The sequence below is a fragment of the Scyliorhinus canicula genome, chromosome 5, assembly GCF_902713615.1.
Source record: "Scyliorhinus canicula chromosome 5, sScyCan1.1, whole genome shotgun sequence".
In the NCBI taxonomy this organism is placed as follows: Eukaryota; Metazoa; Chordata; class Chondrichthyes; order Carcharhiniformes; family Scyliorhinidae; genus Scyliorhinus; species Scyliorhinus canicula.
Window position 1 is genome coordinate 147,909,070 of NC_052150.1, and position 18,156 is coordinate 147,927,225.

Genomic DNA, 18,156 nt, shown 5'->3' on the forward strand with positions numbered 1-18,156 from the left:
TGTTGCCCCTTTCAGTGACCTGTGAACCTGTCCACCTAGATCTCTCTGACTGTCAATACTCTTGAGGGTTCTACCATTGACTGTATATTCCCTACCTGCATTAGACCTTCCAAAATGCATTACCTCACATTTGACCGGATTAAACTCCAACTGCCATCTCTCCGCCCAAATCTCCAAACGATCTAAATCCTGCTGTATCCTCTAAAAGTCCTCATCGCTATCCACAATTCCACCAACCTTTGTGTTGTCTGCAAACTTACTAATTAGACCAGTTACATTTTCCTCCAAATCATTTATATATACCACAAACAGCAAAGGTCCCAGCACTGATCCCTACAGTCCCAGTCACCACTAGTCACAGCCCTCCAATCAGAAAAGCACCCTTCCATTGATACTCTCTGCCTTCTATGACCCAGCCAGTTCTGTATACATCTTGCCAGCTCACCCCTGATCCCATGTGACTTCACCTTTTGTACCAGTCTACCATGAGGGACCTTGTCAAAGGCCTTGCTGAAGTTCATATAGACAACATACTTCCTGCATGAATCATCTTTGTGACCTCTTCGCAAAACTCTATCAAGTTAGTGAGACACGACCTCCCCTTCACAAAACCGTGTTGCCTCTTGCAAATACATCCATTTGCTTCCAAATGGGAGTAGATCCTGTCTCAAAGAATTCACTCCAGTAATTTCCCTACCACTGACGTAAGGCTCACCGGCCTGTAGTTCCCTGGATTATCCTTGCTACCCTTCTTAAACAAAGGAACAATATTAGCTATTCTCCAGTCCTCCGGACATCACCTGAAGACAGTGAAGATCCAAAGATTTCTGTCAAGGCCTCTGCAATTTCCTCTCTAGCCTCCTTCAGTATTCTGGGGTAGATCCCATCAGGCCCTGGGACTTATCTACCTTAATATTTTCAAGACGCCCAACACCTCGTCTTTTTGGATCTCAATGTGACCCATGCTATCTACACACCCTTCTCCAGACTCAACATCCACCAATTTCTTCTCTTTGGTGAATACTGATGCAAAGTATTCATTTAGTACCTCGCCCATTTCCTCTGGCTCCACACATTCCTTGCCTGTCCTTCAGTGGGCCAACCCTTTCCCTGGCTACCTTCTTTCTTTTTATGTACGTGTAAAAAGCCTTGGGATTTTCCTTAACCCTATTCGCCAATGACTTTTCATGACCCTTTTAGCCCTCCAGACTCCTTGCTTAAATTCTTTCCTACTTTCCTTATATTCCACACAGGCTTTGTCTGTTCCCAGCCTTCTAGCCCTGACAAATGCCTCCTTTTTCTTTTTGACGAGGCCTACAATATCTCTCGTTATCCAAGGTTCCCGAAATTTGCCATATTTATCCTTCTTCCGCACAGGAACATGCCGGTCCTGAATTCCTTTCAACTGACACTTGAAAGCCTCCCACATGTCAGATGTTGATTTACCCTCAAACATCCGCCCCCAATCTAGGTTATTCAGTTCCTGCCTGATATTGTTATAATTAACCTTCCCCCAATTTAGTACATTCACTCTAGGACCAGTCTTATCCTTGTCCACCAACACTTTAAAACTTACTGAATTGTGGTCGCTGTTCCCAAAATACTCCCCGACTGAAACTTCTACCACCTGGCCAGGCTCATTCCTCAATACCAGGTCCAGTACAGCCCCTTCCCGAGTTGGACTATTTACATATTGTTTTAAGAAGCCCTCCTGGATGCTCCTTACAAACTCTGCCCCTTCCAAGCCCCTAGCACTAAGTGAGTCCCAGTCAATATTGGGGAAGTTGAAGTCTCCCATCACAACAACCCTTGCTTTTACTCCTTTCCAAAATCTGTCTACCTATCTGCTCCTCTATCTCTCGTTGGCTGTTGGGAGGCCTGTAGTAAACCCCCAACATTGTGACTGCACCCTTCTTATTCCTGATCTCTATCCATATCGCCTCACTGCCCTCTGAGGTGTCCTCCCGTAGTACAGCTGTGATATTCTCCCGAACCAGTAGCGCACCTCCGCCACTCCTTTTACATTCCGCTTGAAACATCTAAATCCTGGAACGCTAAGCTGCCAATCCTGTCCTTCCCTCAACCAGGTCTCTGTAATGGCAACAACTTCAAGGTTCCAAGTACTAATCCAAGCTCTAAGTTCATCTGCCTTACCCATTATACTTCTTGCATTAAAACATATGCACTTCAGGCCACCAGACCCGCTGTTTTCAGCAACATCTCCCTGCCTGCTCTTCCTCAGAGCCATACTGGCCCTATTCCCTAGTTCTCCCTCGATGTTTTCACCTTCTGACCTATTGCTCTGGTACACACCCCGCCGCCATACTAGTTTAAGCCCTCGCGTGTGACACTAGCAAACCTCGCGGCCAGGATATTTATGCCTCTCCAGTTTAGATGCAACTCATCCTTCTTACACAGGTCACACCTGCCCCGGAAGAGCGCCCAGTGGTCCAGATAACTGAAACCCTTCCTCCTACACCAGTTGTTTAGCCACGTGTTTAGCTGCTCTATCTTCCTATTTCTAGCCTGACTGACACGTGGCACAGGGAGTAATCCTGAGATTACAACCCTAGAGGTCCTGTCTTTCAAATTTCTGCCTAGCTCCCTGAACTCCTGCTGCAGGACCTCATGCCCCTTCCTGCCTATATCATTAGTACCAATAAGTACAATGACCTCTGCCTGTTTGCCCTCCCCCTTTAGGATGCCCGCTATCCGTTCTGAGACATACTGGACCCTGGCACCAGGGAGGCAACATACCATCCTGGAGTCTCTTTCACATCCACAGAAGCGCCTATCTGTGCCCCTGACTATAGAGTCTCCTATGACTATTGCTCTTCTGCGCTTTGACCCTTCCTGCTGAACATCAGACCCAGCCATGGTGCCACTGCTCCACGGCTGGTTAAGTGGACAGCTGGTGTGAGATTGAGCCATGCATACCTCTATCATCTATAAGGTTAAGGACAATGAATGAACAGGAAGATCGCCACCTACAAGTTTTCCTCCAAGCCACACACCATCCTAACTTAGGAATATATTGTTGTTCTTTTACTGTCACAGGGTCAAAACCTTGGGCGGGATTCTCCAAGCCTCCGCCCCGGTATCGGCGGAGAATGGGCATCGATGCCGAAATCCGGCGCAACGTCGCTCCCGCGATTCTCAGGTCCCTGGAAAATCGCCACAAATCACGTGCACGTGGTCTATGTGGCACGGGTAGGGGACCGATGACAGATCCCCCCGCGCCGAGTCTGCAAGGAAACTGGCTGAGTTCCCGACTGCATGGCTCTAACCACGTTTTGCCTCTCGGAAATGGCCGGTGGCGGCTCGGACTCAGTCCGCAGCAACCCTGGGGGGTGGGATCCTTCACGGGGGGGGGGGGGGGGCTCACAGATGGACAGGCAAGCGATTGGGCGGCACTGGTCCGCGGGCGCTCAAGATCTCGGCGGACCTACATTCCTGGTGCCGATCCACGGGCTGAGTCTGCCATGTCACACGGGGCGGCCGCTGCAGGCCGTCGTCTTGCGCATGCGGGGACTCCCAACTGGAAGTGCAGGGGCCAGCCAGAGCTGCGAGAAGCACTCTGGGGCCTTGCTAGCCCCCTGCAAATTGGACAATCACTCTGGACTTTCTTAAGGAAAGTCCAGAGTGCAACGCCCGTGTTTTGATGCTGGCGTGGGGACATAACCCCATTATTGGAGAATCCCTCCCCTTGTAACTCCCTTTTTAACAGCACCTAGCCAACGACACCCATATCCCGTGCAAGGATAAATGAAAAAAAAACATAAAATGGCAGTTTATTGCCTAGTATTGAGGTACAATAGAATGATACTTCAGTTAACCTCAGTGCTATTGAGGTGGGGAAAATGTATCCAAGAATCTAGAAGCATAGCTGAAAGTCTGCACATGTGAACCATAGTCAAGTGCGGTTTCTGGTTCGGCTGTGATGGGTCCCACAGACCAAAAAACTGTCATTTATAAGCGAATTGTCATTGCTGCCCTTGAAACTTTACCCTACTATAAATTACCATTTTCAAAAGGGGAAGGAAGAAAATCAGAAAGAAACTTATAGGAGAAAAAAACACAAAAAAGACTTAATTTAGATAAAATAAGATGTATTAAAAGCAAAATATTTAATTTACTGCTCTAGCTAGAATTGAGAGTAATGCATTCAAAGTAAGAAAAGCACCATCTGTTCAGCTGAGTAGTGGCCCAGCGGTCTAACAATCTGTTTCTAAACGGCTTGATGGTTCTCTAAAGCTGCACAACCCCCTTCACTTATTCGTCTGTATCACAACAGTAAAGATACAAAAGTAATTTGTGGAAACCCTTCCTGAATATCTCATACCTCGATTAGTTTTCTAAAGCGGAACGATCTGTCATTGTGAAATGATCTATAGGGTGCTTGATATGAGATGAAATAGAAATGAAAGGCAGCAGACGATACGGTTCCTGAGCGAAAAAGTGGACTGTCGTGTTCTGTTAGCATGAAAAAGAACTGATTTTAATAGAAACCTGTTTTGAAGAGGCCAGCATATAAAATATATATATAAACAATTATTCAAGTTTTTAGTAAAATCAAGAATGTGGCAGAATAATATATGTCGTTTTATGCAGGTTGTCTTAATGATCAAAAAAGCGTTGCCGACAAAATGCTGTAGTATATGTTGAGAAAATTAAACCAAAACAGTCACTTAGTAGATGTGGGAAACCATGCAGACTTGTGTATGCTGCATTGTGTTTCGAAAAGGAATCAACGCGCTGTATTCTTTTGATATAAAATAGCTCACCGACCCACATTTGATGGGCATACTATGTTGCAGTGGAATTGTGAGGGGTGAAATAATTTGCCGCGGGCCAGCTCGCGTTTTAATTAAAGCCATGAAGAAATAAGTGAACTTGTTGGGGGGGGGGTTACTGATTCAAAGGTTAGGATTTATTGGCTTAATTAATTGATCGGAGGTGAGTGGTCTGCACTGTTTGCAACCTGGCTGTGTATGATGGGGGTCTGACACTTAGCCAGGGTTTATGAATGGTGTGACAGGAACACATGAAAAAGGAGAGAGGGAGTGGCTGCTGATTTTGTGTTGTGTAGTGAGAGCAGACGGTGCACCGCTGCAGGAGCGCCTCCTCCTTTCCGCCGCCAGCGGCAGAGAGTGTCCCAGGCGGCTGGGCGCCCGGCGCTGCCTGTCCTAGAGGGAGAGGGAGCGCGCGCGCTTGTCGAATCCGCTCGCGAGCCGCTGCCGGCCGTTTGTCCCGCGCCGGGCCCCCGTAGCCCCGGGGTGTGATGGGAGAGACCATGTCGAAGCGGTTGAAATCGGAGCTGGAGATGGAGGAGCGCTCCTTTTGTAACCCGTACCCGGACAGCAGAGGCAACGGGGCCGCCGCCAGCAGCAGCAGCAGCACCACCACCGCCGCCGACGCCGAGCAGGAGGAGGCGACCGACTGCTTCGACCCGCAGGGCAAGGTAATTCATTGAGGCACAATCACAAACGACGGGGCAGCGACAGGCTTCCCGGGCCCGGCCCGGGTGAGCGGGAGGAGCTGTGTCTGGAGACCAACCGACAGGAAAAATAAAGAGATGCATCGCCACTGACGCTCAGGAGCCCCCTCCGTCTGGGGTTGGGAGTGTGGCCGGTTTCCACCCACCCCCTTTTCCACCTTCCTCCTTGGCATGGAAGGGGGAGGGACAGGGGGCTCCTGTCTGTATTTCTTTTAAATCGGCCGCTGAAACTGGCGACTGACAATAATACAGGGAATACATGTCACTGCAGCCAAAAAGCATTGTAACCGGGGGCACCGCGGGTGCGAATCATCCAATACTCTGGGTTTTTCTGGTGGTCTTATTGAACCCTTCCAGGGCTGCAACGGGATGTCTAACAACATGGAAATATGTACACGGTTAAAGTCACAGTATTGAAACAGCTATTCTCAAAGTCACACATGAAATCTTATGATTTGTGACAGGCAGACTATCGCTCCTGCTCATGCACCTGTCTGCAGCCTTTGACACTGTTAGCCATGCCATCCTCCTCCAACACCTCTCCATTGTCATCATGAGCTGGGTGGGACTGCTCTTTACTATCTAATCGTAACCAGAATATTACTTCCAATGGCTTCTCTTCCTGCACCACTACCGCTGGTGTCTGCCAAGGATGTAGCCTTGGCCCCTTCCTATTTCTCATTTACCTGCTGTGACATCCGAAAGCACAACATCACTGAGATCATAACACCTACACTGTGTTATGATCTCAGACCAATATCTTAAGTATTTACTAAAAGAATGGGGCCACAATGTTCATGGTTTAAATCAAAAATAATTTTATTACACAAATCAAAGGAATATAAATATTAGTAACCACACACACTAAAGATTTTAATAATACGATGAACAGTTGTACTCTAAACTACTTTCCTTCTTATAGAGCGATAGAATTTTACAGCACAGGCCCTTAGCATCTGTGCTGGCCATCAAGCACCTATCTATTCTAATCCCATTTTCCATCTTCGCAGCTTTCCATGCTATTCTACACGTTTGACTTGTAGAATCAAAGGTGGCCCCCTCGCCCTGTAACTCAAGTTGTGTGCTCATCAGAAATTGGAAGATTAACCGCTTGGTCTGAGTACCATTTCAAAAGTTCAATAGAATAAATCCATAGAATTCCTACAGTGCAGGAGGAGGCCAATTGGCCCATCGAGTCTGTACTGACCCTCTGAAAGAGCACCCCACCTAGGCCCGCCTAACCTGTGCATCCTTTGACATGAAGGGGCAATTTAGCATAGCAAATCCGCCTAACCTGCACATCTTTGGGCCTTGGGAAGAAACCCACGCAGACATTGGGAGAAAGTGCAAACTTCACACAGATAGTCACCCAAGGCCAGGATTGAACCCAGGTCTCTGATGCTGTGAGGCAGCAGGGTTAACCACTGTGCCACCATACTGTCTTAATTTTCAGGATCGTGATTTCTTGGGCCTGTTGCTCACTTCCAGTAAAATGTTCCCTCTAAATCTCCTGCAACTGTCCTCTGGGAGTTACTAGCATCGTGAGTGTAATGACCTCTGGTCAGAACTATTTTGTTCTAATATTCTTCAGCTCTGAAGTCTTGCATCTAAATTTCTCTCTCCTGCTCCTCAACTTGGCTATCCCAAAAGTTTAACTCTCAAGAAGTAAAGTGCTTCAGTTACCAAGGTTTTTAAAAAAAAAAACTTTTGTAGCCAGTGTAAACACTGATTTCCTCTGAACTCTGCTGGAAAGAGATGCATTCGGCTTGCTCAAACCTAACTAAATTAAACAGCTTGCAAAACCAATCCACACTCAGGAACCGACACAACCCCATAATTAACTTCTGGTTGACCCTATTTTCTATCGTGTACCTTCCAGGCAATTTGATCACATGACCACTTAATGGAAGCCAGTTGCTTTAATTGAAATTCCATTTCCGTGACAATCTAATTTTTTAGAGACCATCACCTCAACGTAAAGTAATAGGTTTTTCCCCAAAGCACATGGACCATTACAACTGATGACATGTGCCTCTGTCTTAACCATCACCTCTCTCTTGACTCACTATTGCTAAATTCAGACTGCTTATCCAGCGTCCAGTACTGGATGAGCAGACATTTGGAGAAAATGAAGCCATTATCTTTGCTCTTCTGTTCCTTAGCCACCAAATCCATCCTTCTCCCTGGCATCTGTCTGAGACTAAACCAGAAAGCTCACAACCATGGTGTTATAGTTGATCATGAAATTAGGTTGTGAACAGATTTGTACCAAAACAGCCTATTTCCCACTCCAAAAATCTCCATAAACCCTCATTCATGCCTTTGATATATCTAGACTTGACTAATCCAACACACTCCTGGCTAGCCTGAAACATTGTACCCTCTGAAAAGTTGAGTCCTGCTCGTCCAAGTCCTGCTGCCCGTATCCTTACTTATCAAGTCACACTCATCTATCACCTCTGTCCATGCTGACCAGCATTGTCTCCTAGCCCACCTTTGATGGCCATGCCTTCAGCTGCCCAGACCCTAGGCCTTGGTCTTTCCTCCCTAAAAATTTCCATCTCCCTACCTCTCTTCCTTTAAGGAAATCCTTTGAAAACCTACCTCTTGACCAACTTATGGTTTTCTGCCCTAACGCTGACTTATGTGGCTTGGTGTCTAACATTGTTTTATAATGTTCAAGTGTCTTGGGACATTTAATTACAAAATACACTATGAATGTTGTTAAAGGAAGCATCTTGAAAACTTTTTAAAATAAATCATGTTTATTTAATTTAGCAGAAGGGGGGGGAGAAAAGAAGGGGCTACATTGGCTCAGAACAAGAATATTTACAGATGAGGAAGGTAATTTGGTACATCTAAATTCATCAATCCAGAACAACTGTAGACACTCTTCCCATCATATAAACAATTTTGGGATCTTTCGCCTTGGCCTTTGAAAAGTCTTTGGATGTGGTGCTGCTGGCACAGCCAGAATTTATTGCCAATCCCTAATTGCCTTTGAGAAGGTGGTGGTGAGCTGTTTTTGTGAACCGCTGCAGTCCATGTGGTGTAGGTACACTCATCGTTAGGAAGGGCATTCCAGGATAAATATTGGTTGATTCTTTCATGAACCTCCCTTCTGAGTATATAAGTAACGTTTTAATGGTTTGAACCTCTTAATCTCTTCCACCTCTTAATCTCTTCCACTTTTAAATTGAAAGTAATGTTTTGGATTAATTTTTGCCATGCCATTTTTATTTTGTAAAGCTTTATAAGATCACATCTCTATTGCTTTCTGTCCCAGGCTGAAAAGCCCAAGGATCTTAAGCCTTTCCTGATGATAAATCAGACATGTGAAACTAGTAAAATCTAAGGTATTGATTATAATTACGAAGCAATAGTGAATTGAAAATTGACCCTTGAGATGCCCAACCTATTCAGTTGTCTATGCTGAGATTAACCCTTTATAATTTTCCACCTTTCGGACAGTTCCTTGTCCATGCCCAAGTTTTGTCCTGACTCTCACAGCATTGGAATTTTATTAAATACCCTTTTGGACATTCGAGCAATTTTCTTTAATTTTAGCTGAGGTTAATGTGGATACAAAACCCATGTTTTGCTAAACACAGAGATTTTGATGCATTGTTTTGTGTGAATAGTAAATGTGTTAAACTGTTGTTAATATCAGTTATGTGACAGACACAACCTCAGTTTATTTATCCATTTTAATGATCAATGTACCTGGGTTTCCCAGTTTCTTTGGCTTACTCCTGTTTCTAGCTTTCAACCATTTTAAAGGTATCCTGTTCTATTCTTTTTAGGCCCAAGTGGGTAACCTCAGATTTGCCCATGTTGAAATCCACTTGCCACAATTGCGCTTATTCATTTAATCTATCATATCTCTTGATACTGTTACATTTCAATGTACGCTGCCTATCTTTGTGTCCAATGCTGCTTGCTCAGAGCTATGCATAGTCCCTACTCTCCATCTACTGCAGCTCAGACAGTTTTCTAACTGGGTAAATAATTTGCTTTCAGTTCCCTGGGCTTCAATTTTTGCTCGCAATTCATCATTAGGAACTTAATCATAGATATTCGTCTGTTCACTTCTTTAGTCACCTCTTCAAAAAATTCACACTGATTTGTCAGACATTATCTACTCATTGCAAATCCATACTGACAATCTCTGAACAGCTGAAAATTTAAGGTGTTGCGCTGCCCTATTATTAATTGTAGACTCTGGGAATTTCCAGCCAACAGGCGTTAGACTAACTAGTCTGATTTTCTGGTTTGCCCATCTCGCCTTTTTGTTATTAAATAGTGGTGAGATGTCTAAATTTCCAATCTAAAAGAATGATCACCTAATCAAAAATAACTTGATGATTATATTTAGGGCATCTACAATGTTCTCACCCACTTGCTTCAAAGTCTATGATGGAAATCTAGTCCTGGGGATTTGTCATTCTCTGGTATCATTATTGTTTTCATTACTATCACTTGCATTAATTTGGGCAAGACCTTGTAATTATTTAGGGACCAACTGTAAACTACAATGGTGAAACTTCAGCAACATGCTGAATTCATGAACAAGATTCCTAATCATCTTGTGAATATTTGTGAAATCAAGAAAAGGCCCCTTAAAGCAGCTAGCTACCAACCAATCACTCTCCTGTCGGTCCCATCCAAAATCCTTGAAAGCCTCATCCTTCAGCTTATATCCCCAAATGTAGAAGAGGTCCTTGGCATTGACCAAGCAGGCTTCTGTAAGGGCCACAGCACAGGGGAGCAGGTACCACCTACATCGAATACGGCTTTCAGAAAAACTTGTAGACAGTCCTTGACCTCACAGCCACTTCCGGCACAGTTTGCCATACTGGCCCCTGGAAGCTGTCACCGCCCCCTCCCCTCCGGCTTTGGCATAAACTGAGGAGCATCAGCACTTGCCTCACAGCGAGTTACTATTCACTCTCCTCTGCCTTGTATATTGACCCGCTTACAGTGCCGGCACAGGCTTATCACCCTGGGATGATGTTACACAGATCCTGGGAGGGTGGAACAGGGTAGGGGGGGGGGGGGGGGGGGGGGGGGGGATGGATGGATGAGGGAGTGCGCTGATGGGCAAAGACCTATCCTATGAGATGCGGGCGAAGATGAGGGCCTCCCTAGTCCTCTGGGCAAGCTGGCCCCTTACCGCCGCCTGTCCTCCATTACCCTGCTCCTCCTGCAAGTTCCTTCCCAGGCTCGTCCACCATTCACACTGTATATACCGTGCATTTTCATTCTTGGTGTTGTTATACTGATGAGACAAAAGCAGGTCAGATGAAAGGTTGTAAACCTGAAACAGCAACTCTAATTCTCTTGCCAAAATATGTTGCCTGACCTGACTGTTTCCAGCATTTTCTGTTAATTTAAGACAAAAAGCAGAGTGTGCTTAAGTTTTTTTTTGTCATTGATTGCTATACTTCCTTGGTTACTGATTAATGATAGATGTAAATTTAGACATGTGCAATACATTTTCCTGGTTTGTGTAAAGTAGGTATGGCAATTTCTACCAACATTAGCCCTTGTGGTTAAAATGGTGCTGCACAACCACAATTGTGGCTAGTTATAAATTTTGACTAGGCAGTACTAGATACTTCCTGAGGCTAGCAAAAAAACTTTTGTGGAGATTGTAGTAATGAGTGGTAGCAAAATAAAAATTCCTTGCCGATTTTCTTCTCAATTGCCTGTCCCCATCATAATTCTCCTGAAGGAGGAAAATATGGAAACATTACTAAAGCCCCAGATAGTATATTAAATCTGACTTTCACAAAAAACTCTCGTGGCTCAAATAAATAACTTGTGTATGATGATTTGTTGGAATAAAGATGATCAAAAACTGCACTGAAAACAGCAATTTGACATGTTGCAATTTCAACCAGTTTTATATACATCACTGCTTTTTAACCCAGTGATTTGACCTGCCACTTTTAATTTCTAACTCTGATGAATCATAGAACATAACTGAAAAGATATGTTAACTTCTTAAAATTATCTACAAATAAACAGCTATATGCTAGAAATGTCTTTCAAGAAATTTGCTCTTTCATCCAGGTGAAATCGCAGGGAATTGGGGGTATGGTATTAGACTGGGTTGAGGATTGGCTGACTGACCAAAATCAGAGGGTTGGGATAAATTAGTCCTTTTCGCTGACTAATTGTAACTAGTGAGGTGGGTCCTCGGAACTCAACTGTTTACAATCTATATAAATGATCTGCAAGCAGGGACAGAGTGCAACATAACAGAATTTGCGAATGATACTAAAATAGGTGGGAAAGCAGGCAGTGAAGAGAAGATAAAGATTTTACGGACAAATATAGAGAAGCTAGGAGATCGGGGTAAAATTTGGCGGATGGAGTTTAATGTCGATAAGTGTGATGTTATTCATTTTGGCCAAAAAATAGAAAGGCAAATTATTATCTAAAATGAGAAAGCAAATTCAAAATATGTCTGGGCAGCGGGATTTGGGTATCTTTGTTCACGAATCGCAGAAAGTCATATGCAGGTACAGCATGCAAATGAAATGTTTGTGTTTATTGCAGAGGGACTGGAATATAAAAGTAGAGAAGTGTGGTTGCAGTTGTTTAGCATATTGGTGAGACCACATCTGGAGTAGTGTATCCAGTTTTGGTCTCCTTATTTGAGGAAGGATGTGATGGCATTGGAGGTAGTTCAGAGGAGATCACCAAATTGATTCCAGGGATGAAAGGGTTGACATATGAGGAGATTTTAAACAGTTTTGGCTTATACTCACTGGAATTTAGAAGGATGAGAGAGGATCTGATTGATACTAAACGGGATTGATAAAGTAAACAGACCAAATGTTCCCCTTGTAGGGCAATCTAGAACGAGTGCTGAGCTTGGTGCATTTGAGTGCTACAGTGAGAGTTTGGTGACTGAGGGAGTATAAGGGTTCATTTTTATCTAAAGTCTAGTATTCTTTAATTTAGTTAATTAACTTAAGTTGCTGTTTGGTTTAGAAGAAGGTGAATTTTGAATCAGCCTTAAACAAGGTTCTACTTGTAGGCACTTGCAGCTGGAACTTGTTAATTAGTTAATTGGATAAGCCAGTTTTCAGAGGCTAGATTCACAGTATAAAAAGGATCCAGCTACAGTGCAGACTTTGTTTGCACTGAGTGCTGAACTTGGTACATTTGAGTGCTACAGTGAGAGTTTGGTGACTGAGGGAGTGCTGAACTTGGTGCATTTGAGTGCTACAGTGAGAGTTTGGTGACTGACTGAGTTAGGGGAGGAGGGAGCAAGGTATTCCTTTCATTTCATTTCATTTCCGCAAAGAGCGAGAAGGGAGCCAGGAGTTTAGAGTTCAGCTGACTGGAAGCAGAGTCGGAGGGCGGAGGTCCAGTTGGTCTACAGAGCAGCTATACTCTGTAAAGTAAGAGTGGATGGAGGCTCGGGCAGCTGCATGCTCCTCCTGTCGGATGTGGGTGGTGAGGGATACCACCGGTGTCCCCGCTGACTATACCTGTGGGAAGTGCACCCAGCTCCTCAGAGACCGTGGTTAGGGAACTGGATCTGGATGAACTTCGGATCATCCGGGAGGCAGAGGGGGTTATCGAGAAGAGTTACAGGGAGGTAGCCACACCCAAGGTACTGGACAAGAGTAGCTGGTTTGCAGTCAGGGGAGAGAAAACTAACAGGCAGATAGTGCATGGGTCCCTCGTGGCCGTCCTCCTTCAAAACAAGTATACTGTTCTGGATGCTGTTGGGGGGGGGGGGGGGGGGGGGGGGGGGGGATGACCTACCGGGGGAAGGCCCTAGCGGCCAGGTCTCTGGCACTGAGTCTGGCTCTGGGGCTCAGAATGGAAGGGGGGAGAATAGAAAAGCAATAGTAATAGGAGATTCAATGGTTAGGGGAATAGATCGGAGATTCTGTGGTCGCGAGCGAGACTCCCGGAAGGTATGTTGCCTCCCGGGTGCCAGGGCCAGGGATGTCTCGGATCGTGTCTTCAGGATCCTGAAGGGGGAGGGTGAGCAGCCAGAAGTCGTGGTGCATATTGGTACCAACGACGTAGGTAGGAAAAGGGGTGTGGAGGTAATAAACCAGTTTAGGGAGTTAGGCTGGAAGTTAAAGGCCAGGACAGACAGAGTTGTCATCTCTGGTTTGTTGCCGTTGCCACGTGATAGCGAGGTTAGGAATAGGGAGAGAGTGAAGTTGAACACGTGGCTGCAGGAATGGTGTAGGAGGGAGGGCTTAAGGTATTTGGATAATTGGAGCGCATTCTGGGGAAGGTGGGACCTGTATAAGCAGGACGGGTTGCATCTGAACCAGAGGGGTACCAGTATCCTGGGAGGGAGGTTTTCTAGTAGTCTTCGTGAGGGTTTAAACTAATTTGGCAGGGGAATGGGAACCGGATTTGTAGTCCAGCAACTAAGGAAGCCGATATTCAAAACTCCAAAGCGTCTAGTCACCCAGTGGGGAAGGTAACACTGACAAAGGAGAGTATTTGCAGGCAAGGAGATGGGTTGAAGTGTGTATACTTCAACGCAAGAAGCATCAGGAATAAGGTGGGTGAACTTAAGGCATGGATAAGTACTTGGGACTACGATGTGGTGGCCATCACGGAACCTTGGATGGAAGAGGGGCAGAAATGGTTGTTGGAGGTCCCTGGTTATAGATGTTTCAACAAGATTAGGGAGGATGGTAAAAGAGGTGGGGGAGTGGCATTGTTAATTAGAGATAGTATAACAGCTGCAGAAAGGCAGTTCGAGGAGGATCTGCCTACTGAGGTAATATGGGTTGAAGTCAGAAATAGGAAAGGTGCAGTCACCTTGTTGGGAGTTTTCTATAGGTCCCCCAATAGCAGCAGAGATGTGGAGGAACAGATTGGGAAACAGATTTTGGAAAGGTGCAGAAGTCACAGGGTAGTAGTCATGGGTGACTTCAACTTCCCAAATATTGAGTGGAAACTCTTTCGATCAAATAGTTTGGATGGGGTGGTGTTTGTGCAGTGTGTCCAGGAAGCTTTTCTAATGCAGTATGTAGATTGTCCGACCAGAGGGGAGGCCATATTGGATTTGGTACTTGGTAATGAACCAGGGCAAGTGATAGATTTGTTAGTGGGGGAGCATTTTGGAGGTAGTGACCACAATTCTGTGACTTTCACTTTAGTAATGGAGAGGGATAGGTGCGTGCAACAGGGCAAGGTTTACAATTGGTGGAAGGGTAAATACAATGTTGTCAGACAAAAATTGAAGTGCATAAGTTGGGAACATAGGCTGTCAGGGAAGGACACAAGTGAAATGTGGAACTTGTTTAAGGAATAGGTACTGCGTTTCTTTGATATGTATGTCCCTGTCAGGCAGGGAAGAGATGGTTGAGTGAGGGAACAATGGTTGACAAGAGAGGTTGAATGTCTTGTTAAGAGGAAGAAGGAGACTGATGTAAGGCTAAGGAAACAAGGTTCAGACAGGGCGCTGGAGGGATACAAGATAGCCAGGAGGGAACTGAAGAAAGTGATTAGGAGAGCTAAGAGAGGGCATGAAAAATCTTTGGCGGGTAGGATCAAGGAAAACTCCAAGGCCTTTTACACATATGTGAGAAATATGAGAATGACTAGAGCGAGGGTGGATCTGATCAAGGACAGTAGCGGGAGATTGTGTGAGTCTGAAGAGATGGGAGAGGTATTGAACGAGTACTTTTCTTCAGTATTTACAAACGAGAGGGGCCATATTGTTGGAGAGGACAGTGTGAAACAGACTGGTAAGCTTGAGGCGATACTTGTTAGGAAGGAAGATGTGTTGGGCGTTTTGAAAAACTTGAGGATAGACAAGTCTCCCGGGCCTGACAGGATATATCCAAGGATTCTATGGGAAGCAAGAAATGAAATTGTAGAGCCGTTGGCAATGATCTTTTCGTCCTCACTGTCAACAGGGGTGGTATCAGGGGATTGGAGAGTGGCGAATGTTGTGCCCCTGTTCAAAAAAGGGAATAGGGATAACCCTGGGAATTACAGGCCAGTTAGTCTTACTTCGGTGGTAGGCAAAGTAATGGAAAGTGTACTGAGGGATAGGATTTCTGAGCATCTGGAAAGACGCTGCTTGATTAGGGATAGTCAGCACGGATTTGTGAGGGGTAGGTCTTGCCTTACAAGTCTTATTGACTTCTTTGAGAAGGTAACCAAGCATGTGGATGAAGGTAAAGCAGTGGATGTAGTGTACATGGATTTTAGTAAGGCATTTGATAAGGTTCCCCATGGTAGGCTTATACAGAAAGTAAGGAGGCATGGGATAGTGGGAAATTTGGCCAGTTGGATAATGAACTGGCTAACCGATAGAAGTCAGAGAGTGGTGGTGGATGGCAAATATTCAGCCTGGAGCCCAGTTACCAGTGGCGTACCGCAGGGATCAGTTCTGGGTCCTCTGCTATTTGTAATTTTCATTAATGACTTGGATGAGGGTGTTGAAGAGTGGGTCAGTAAATTTGCAGATGATACGAAGATTGGTCGAGTTGTGGATAGTGAGCAGGGCTGTTGTCGGCTGCAAAGAGACATAGATAGGATGCAGAGCTGCGCTGAGAAGTGGCAGATGGAGTTTAACCCTGACAAGTGTGAGGTTGTCCATTTTGGAAGGACAAATATATGAATGTGGAATACAGGGTTAACGGCAGGGTTCTTGGCAATGTAGAGGAGCAGAGAGATCTTGGGGTTTATGTTCATAGATTTTTGAAAGTTGCCACTCAAGTGGATAGAGCTGTGAAGAAGGCATATGGTGTGCTAGCGTTCATTAGCAGAGGGATTGAATTTAAGAGCCGTGAGGTGATGATGCAGCTGTACAAAACCTTGGTAAGGCCACATTTGGAGTACTATGTGCAGTTCTGGTCCCCTGTTTTTAGGGAGGATGTGGAAGCTTTGGAAAAGGTGCAAAGGAGATTTACCAGGATGTTGCCTGGAATGGAGAATAGGTCTTACGAGGAAAGGTTGAGGGTGCTAGGCCTTTTCTCATTAGAACGGAGAAGGATGAGGGGCGACTTGATAGAGGTTTATAAGATGATCAGGGGAATAGATACAGTAAACAGTCGGAGACTTTTTCCCCGGGTGGAACAAACCATTACAAGGGGACATAAATTTAAGATAAATGGTGGAAGATATTGGGGGGATGTCAGAGGTAGGTTCTTTACCCAGAGAGTAGTGGGGGCATGGAATGCACTGCCTGTGGAAGTAGTTGAGTCAGAAACGTTAGGGACCTTCAAGCGGCTATTGGATAGGTAAATGAATTATGGTAGAATAATGGAGTGTAGATTAATTTGTTCTTAAGGGCAGCACGGTAGCATTGTGGATAGCACAATTGCTTCACAGCTCCAGGGTCCCAGGTTCGATTTCGGCTTCGGTCACTGTCTGCGTGGAGTCTGCACATCCTCCCCGTGTGTGCGTGGGTTTCCTCCGGGTGCTCCGGTTTCCTCCCACAGTCCAAAGATGTGCAGGTTGGGTGGATTGGCCATGATAAATTGCCCTTAGTGTCCAAAATTCTATGATCTATGATTAACCTAGGACAAAAGTTCGGCACAATATCGTGGGCCAAAGGACCTGTTCTGTGCTGAATTTCTCTATGTTCTATGAGAGGCCACAGATATAGGTTGAGAGGTGGCAGATTTAGAACGAAGATGAGGAGGAACTACTTCTCGCAGAGGGTGGTGAATTTGTCGAACTTGCTGCCCTATCGTGCGGTGGAACCGGAGTAATTAAATGCACCTTTCCTTGGACCTTGAGTTTTATATTCCTCAGGTTCCTGAGTGAAGAGGCTCGATCAAGTGGAGACTCCAAGCATGATGGGTGGTGTGGTCTACCCCTATTTCTTATGTAATCTAATCTCTCAATTGGGGATTGAACCCACAACCATCTGTTGCACAGCCAAGTGTGATTGCTGCACTTAACCTGAGACTTTTGGCCTACTGTAGAACCTTTTCCAATAATATCTTATCTTGAAGTGGGGGACCAAATATTGCAGTGCTCCAGATGAGTAATCTTGCGTACAATTTTAAATAGCCTTTTTCAATCTAATATATTATTTTCTTTGCAACCTAGTTTTTGTGCCCAGTCCACCATTTCAACATATCTTTATATTGGGTATATATCCATCATACTGGTTACCTTTTTCTTTGGAATGTGGAAGGGAAATTTACAATTTACGACCACTATCATCTCGAAGGACAAGAGCAGAAGATACCTGGGAACCCCACCACCAGGAGGAAACATTAGGGACCTTCAAGCGGCTATTGGATAAGTACATGGATTACAGTATGGGGTGTAAATTAATTTGTTCTTGATCTAGGACAAATGTTCGGCACAACATCGTGGGCCGAAGGGCCTGTTCTGTGCTGTATTATTCTATGTTCTACGTTTCCTCCAAGTAACTCACCACCCTGACTTGGAAATATATCGCTGTTCTTTCACTGTTGCTGGGGCAAAGTCCTGGAAATCCCTCCCTAACATCGCAGTGGGCGTATCTACACCCCAAGGACTGCAATGGCTCAAGAAGGCAACTCGCCACCACATTCTGAAGGGCAACTAGGGATGGGCAATAAATGCTAGTCGAACCAGTGATGCCCACATATCATAAATTAATTTTAAAAATATTAAAAGTTGCCATTGTATTAAATCAACTGCAATTGTAATATTAA

General features: G+C 45.1%; 1 protein-coding gene across 1 annotated transcript in view; it reads left to right on the forward strand.

Moving 5' to 3' along the window:
* The first annotated feature begins 5,109 nt into the window (after nt 1-5,109).
* lancl2 (LanC lantibiotic synthetase component C-like 2 (bacterial)) overlaps nt 5,110-18,156 on the forward strand; it is a 68,819-nt gene continuing 55,772 nt past the window's right edge. Inside the window, exon 1 of the mRNA XM_038797794.1 lies at nt 5,110-5,461. Within this exon, the coding sequence (XP_038653722.1) occupies nt 5,282-5,461 (180 nt within the window). The 5' untranslated portion in view covers nt 5,110-5,281. The remainder of the gene's footprint in view (nt 5,462-18,156) is intronic.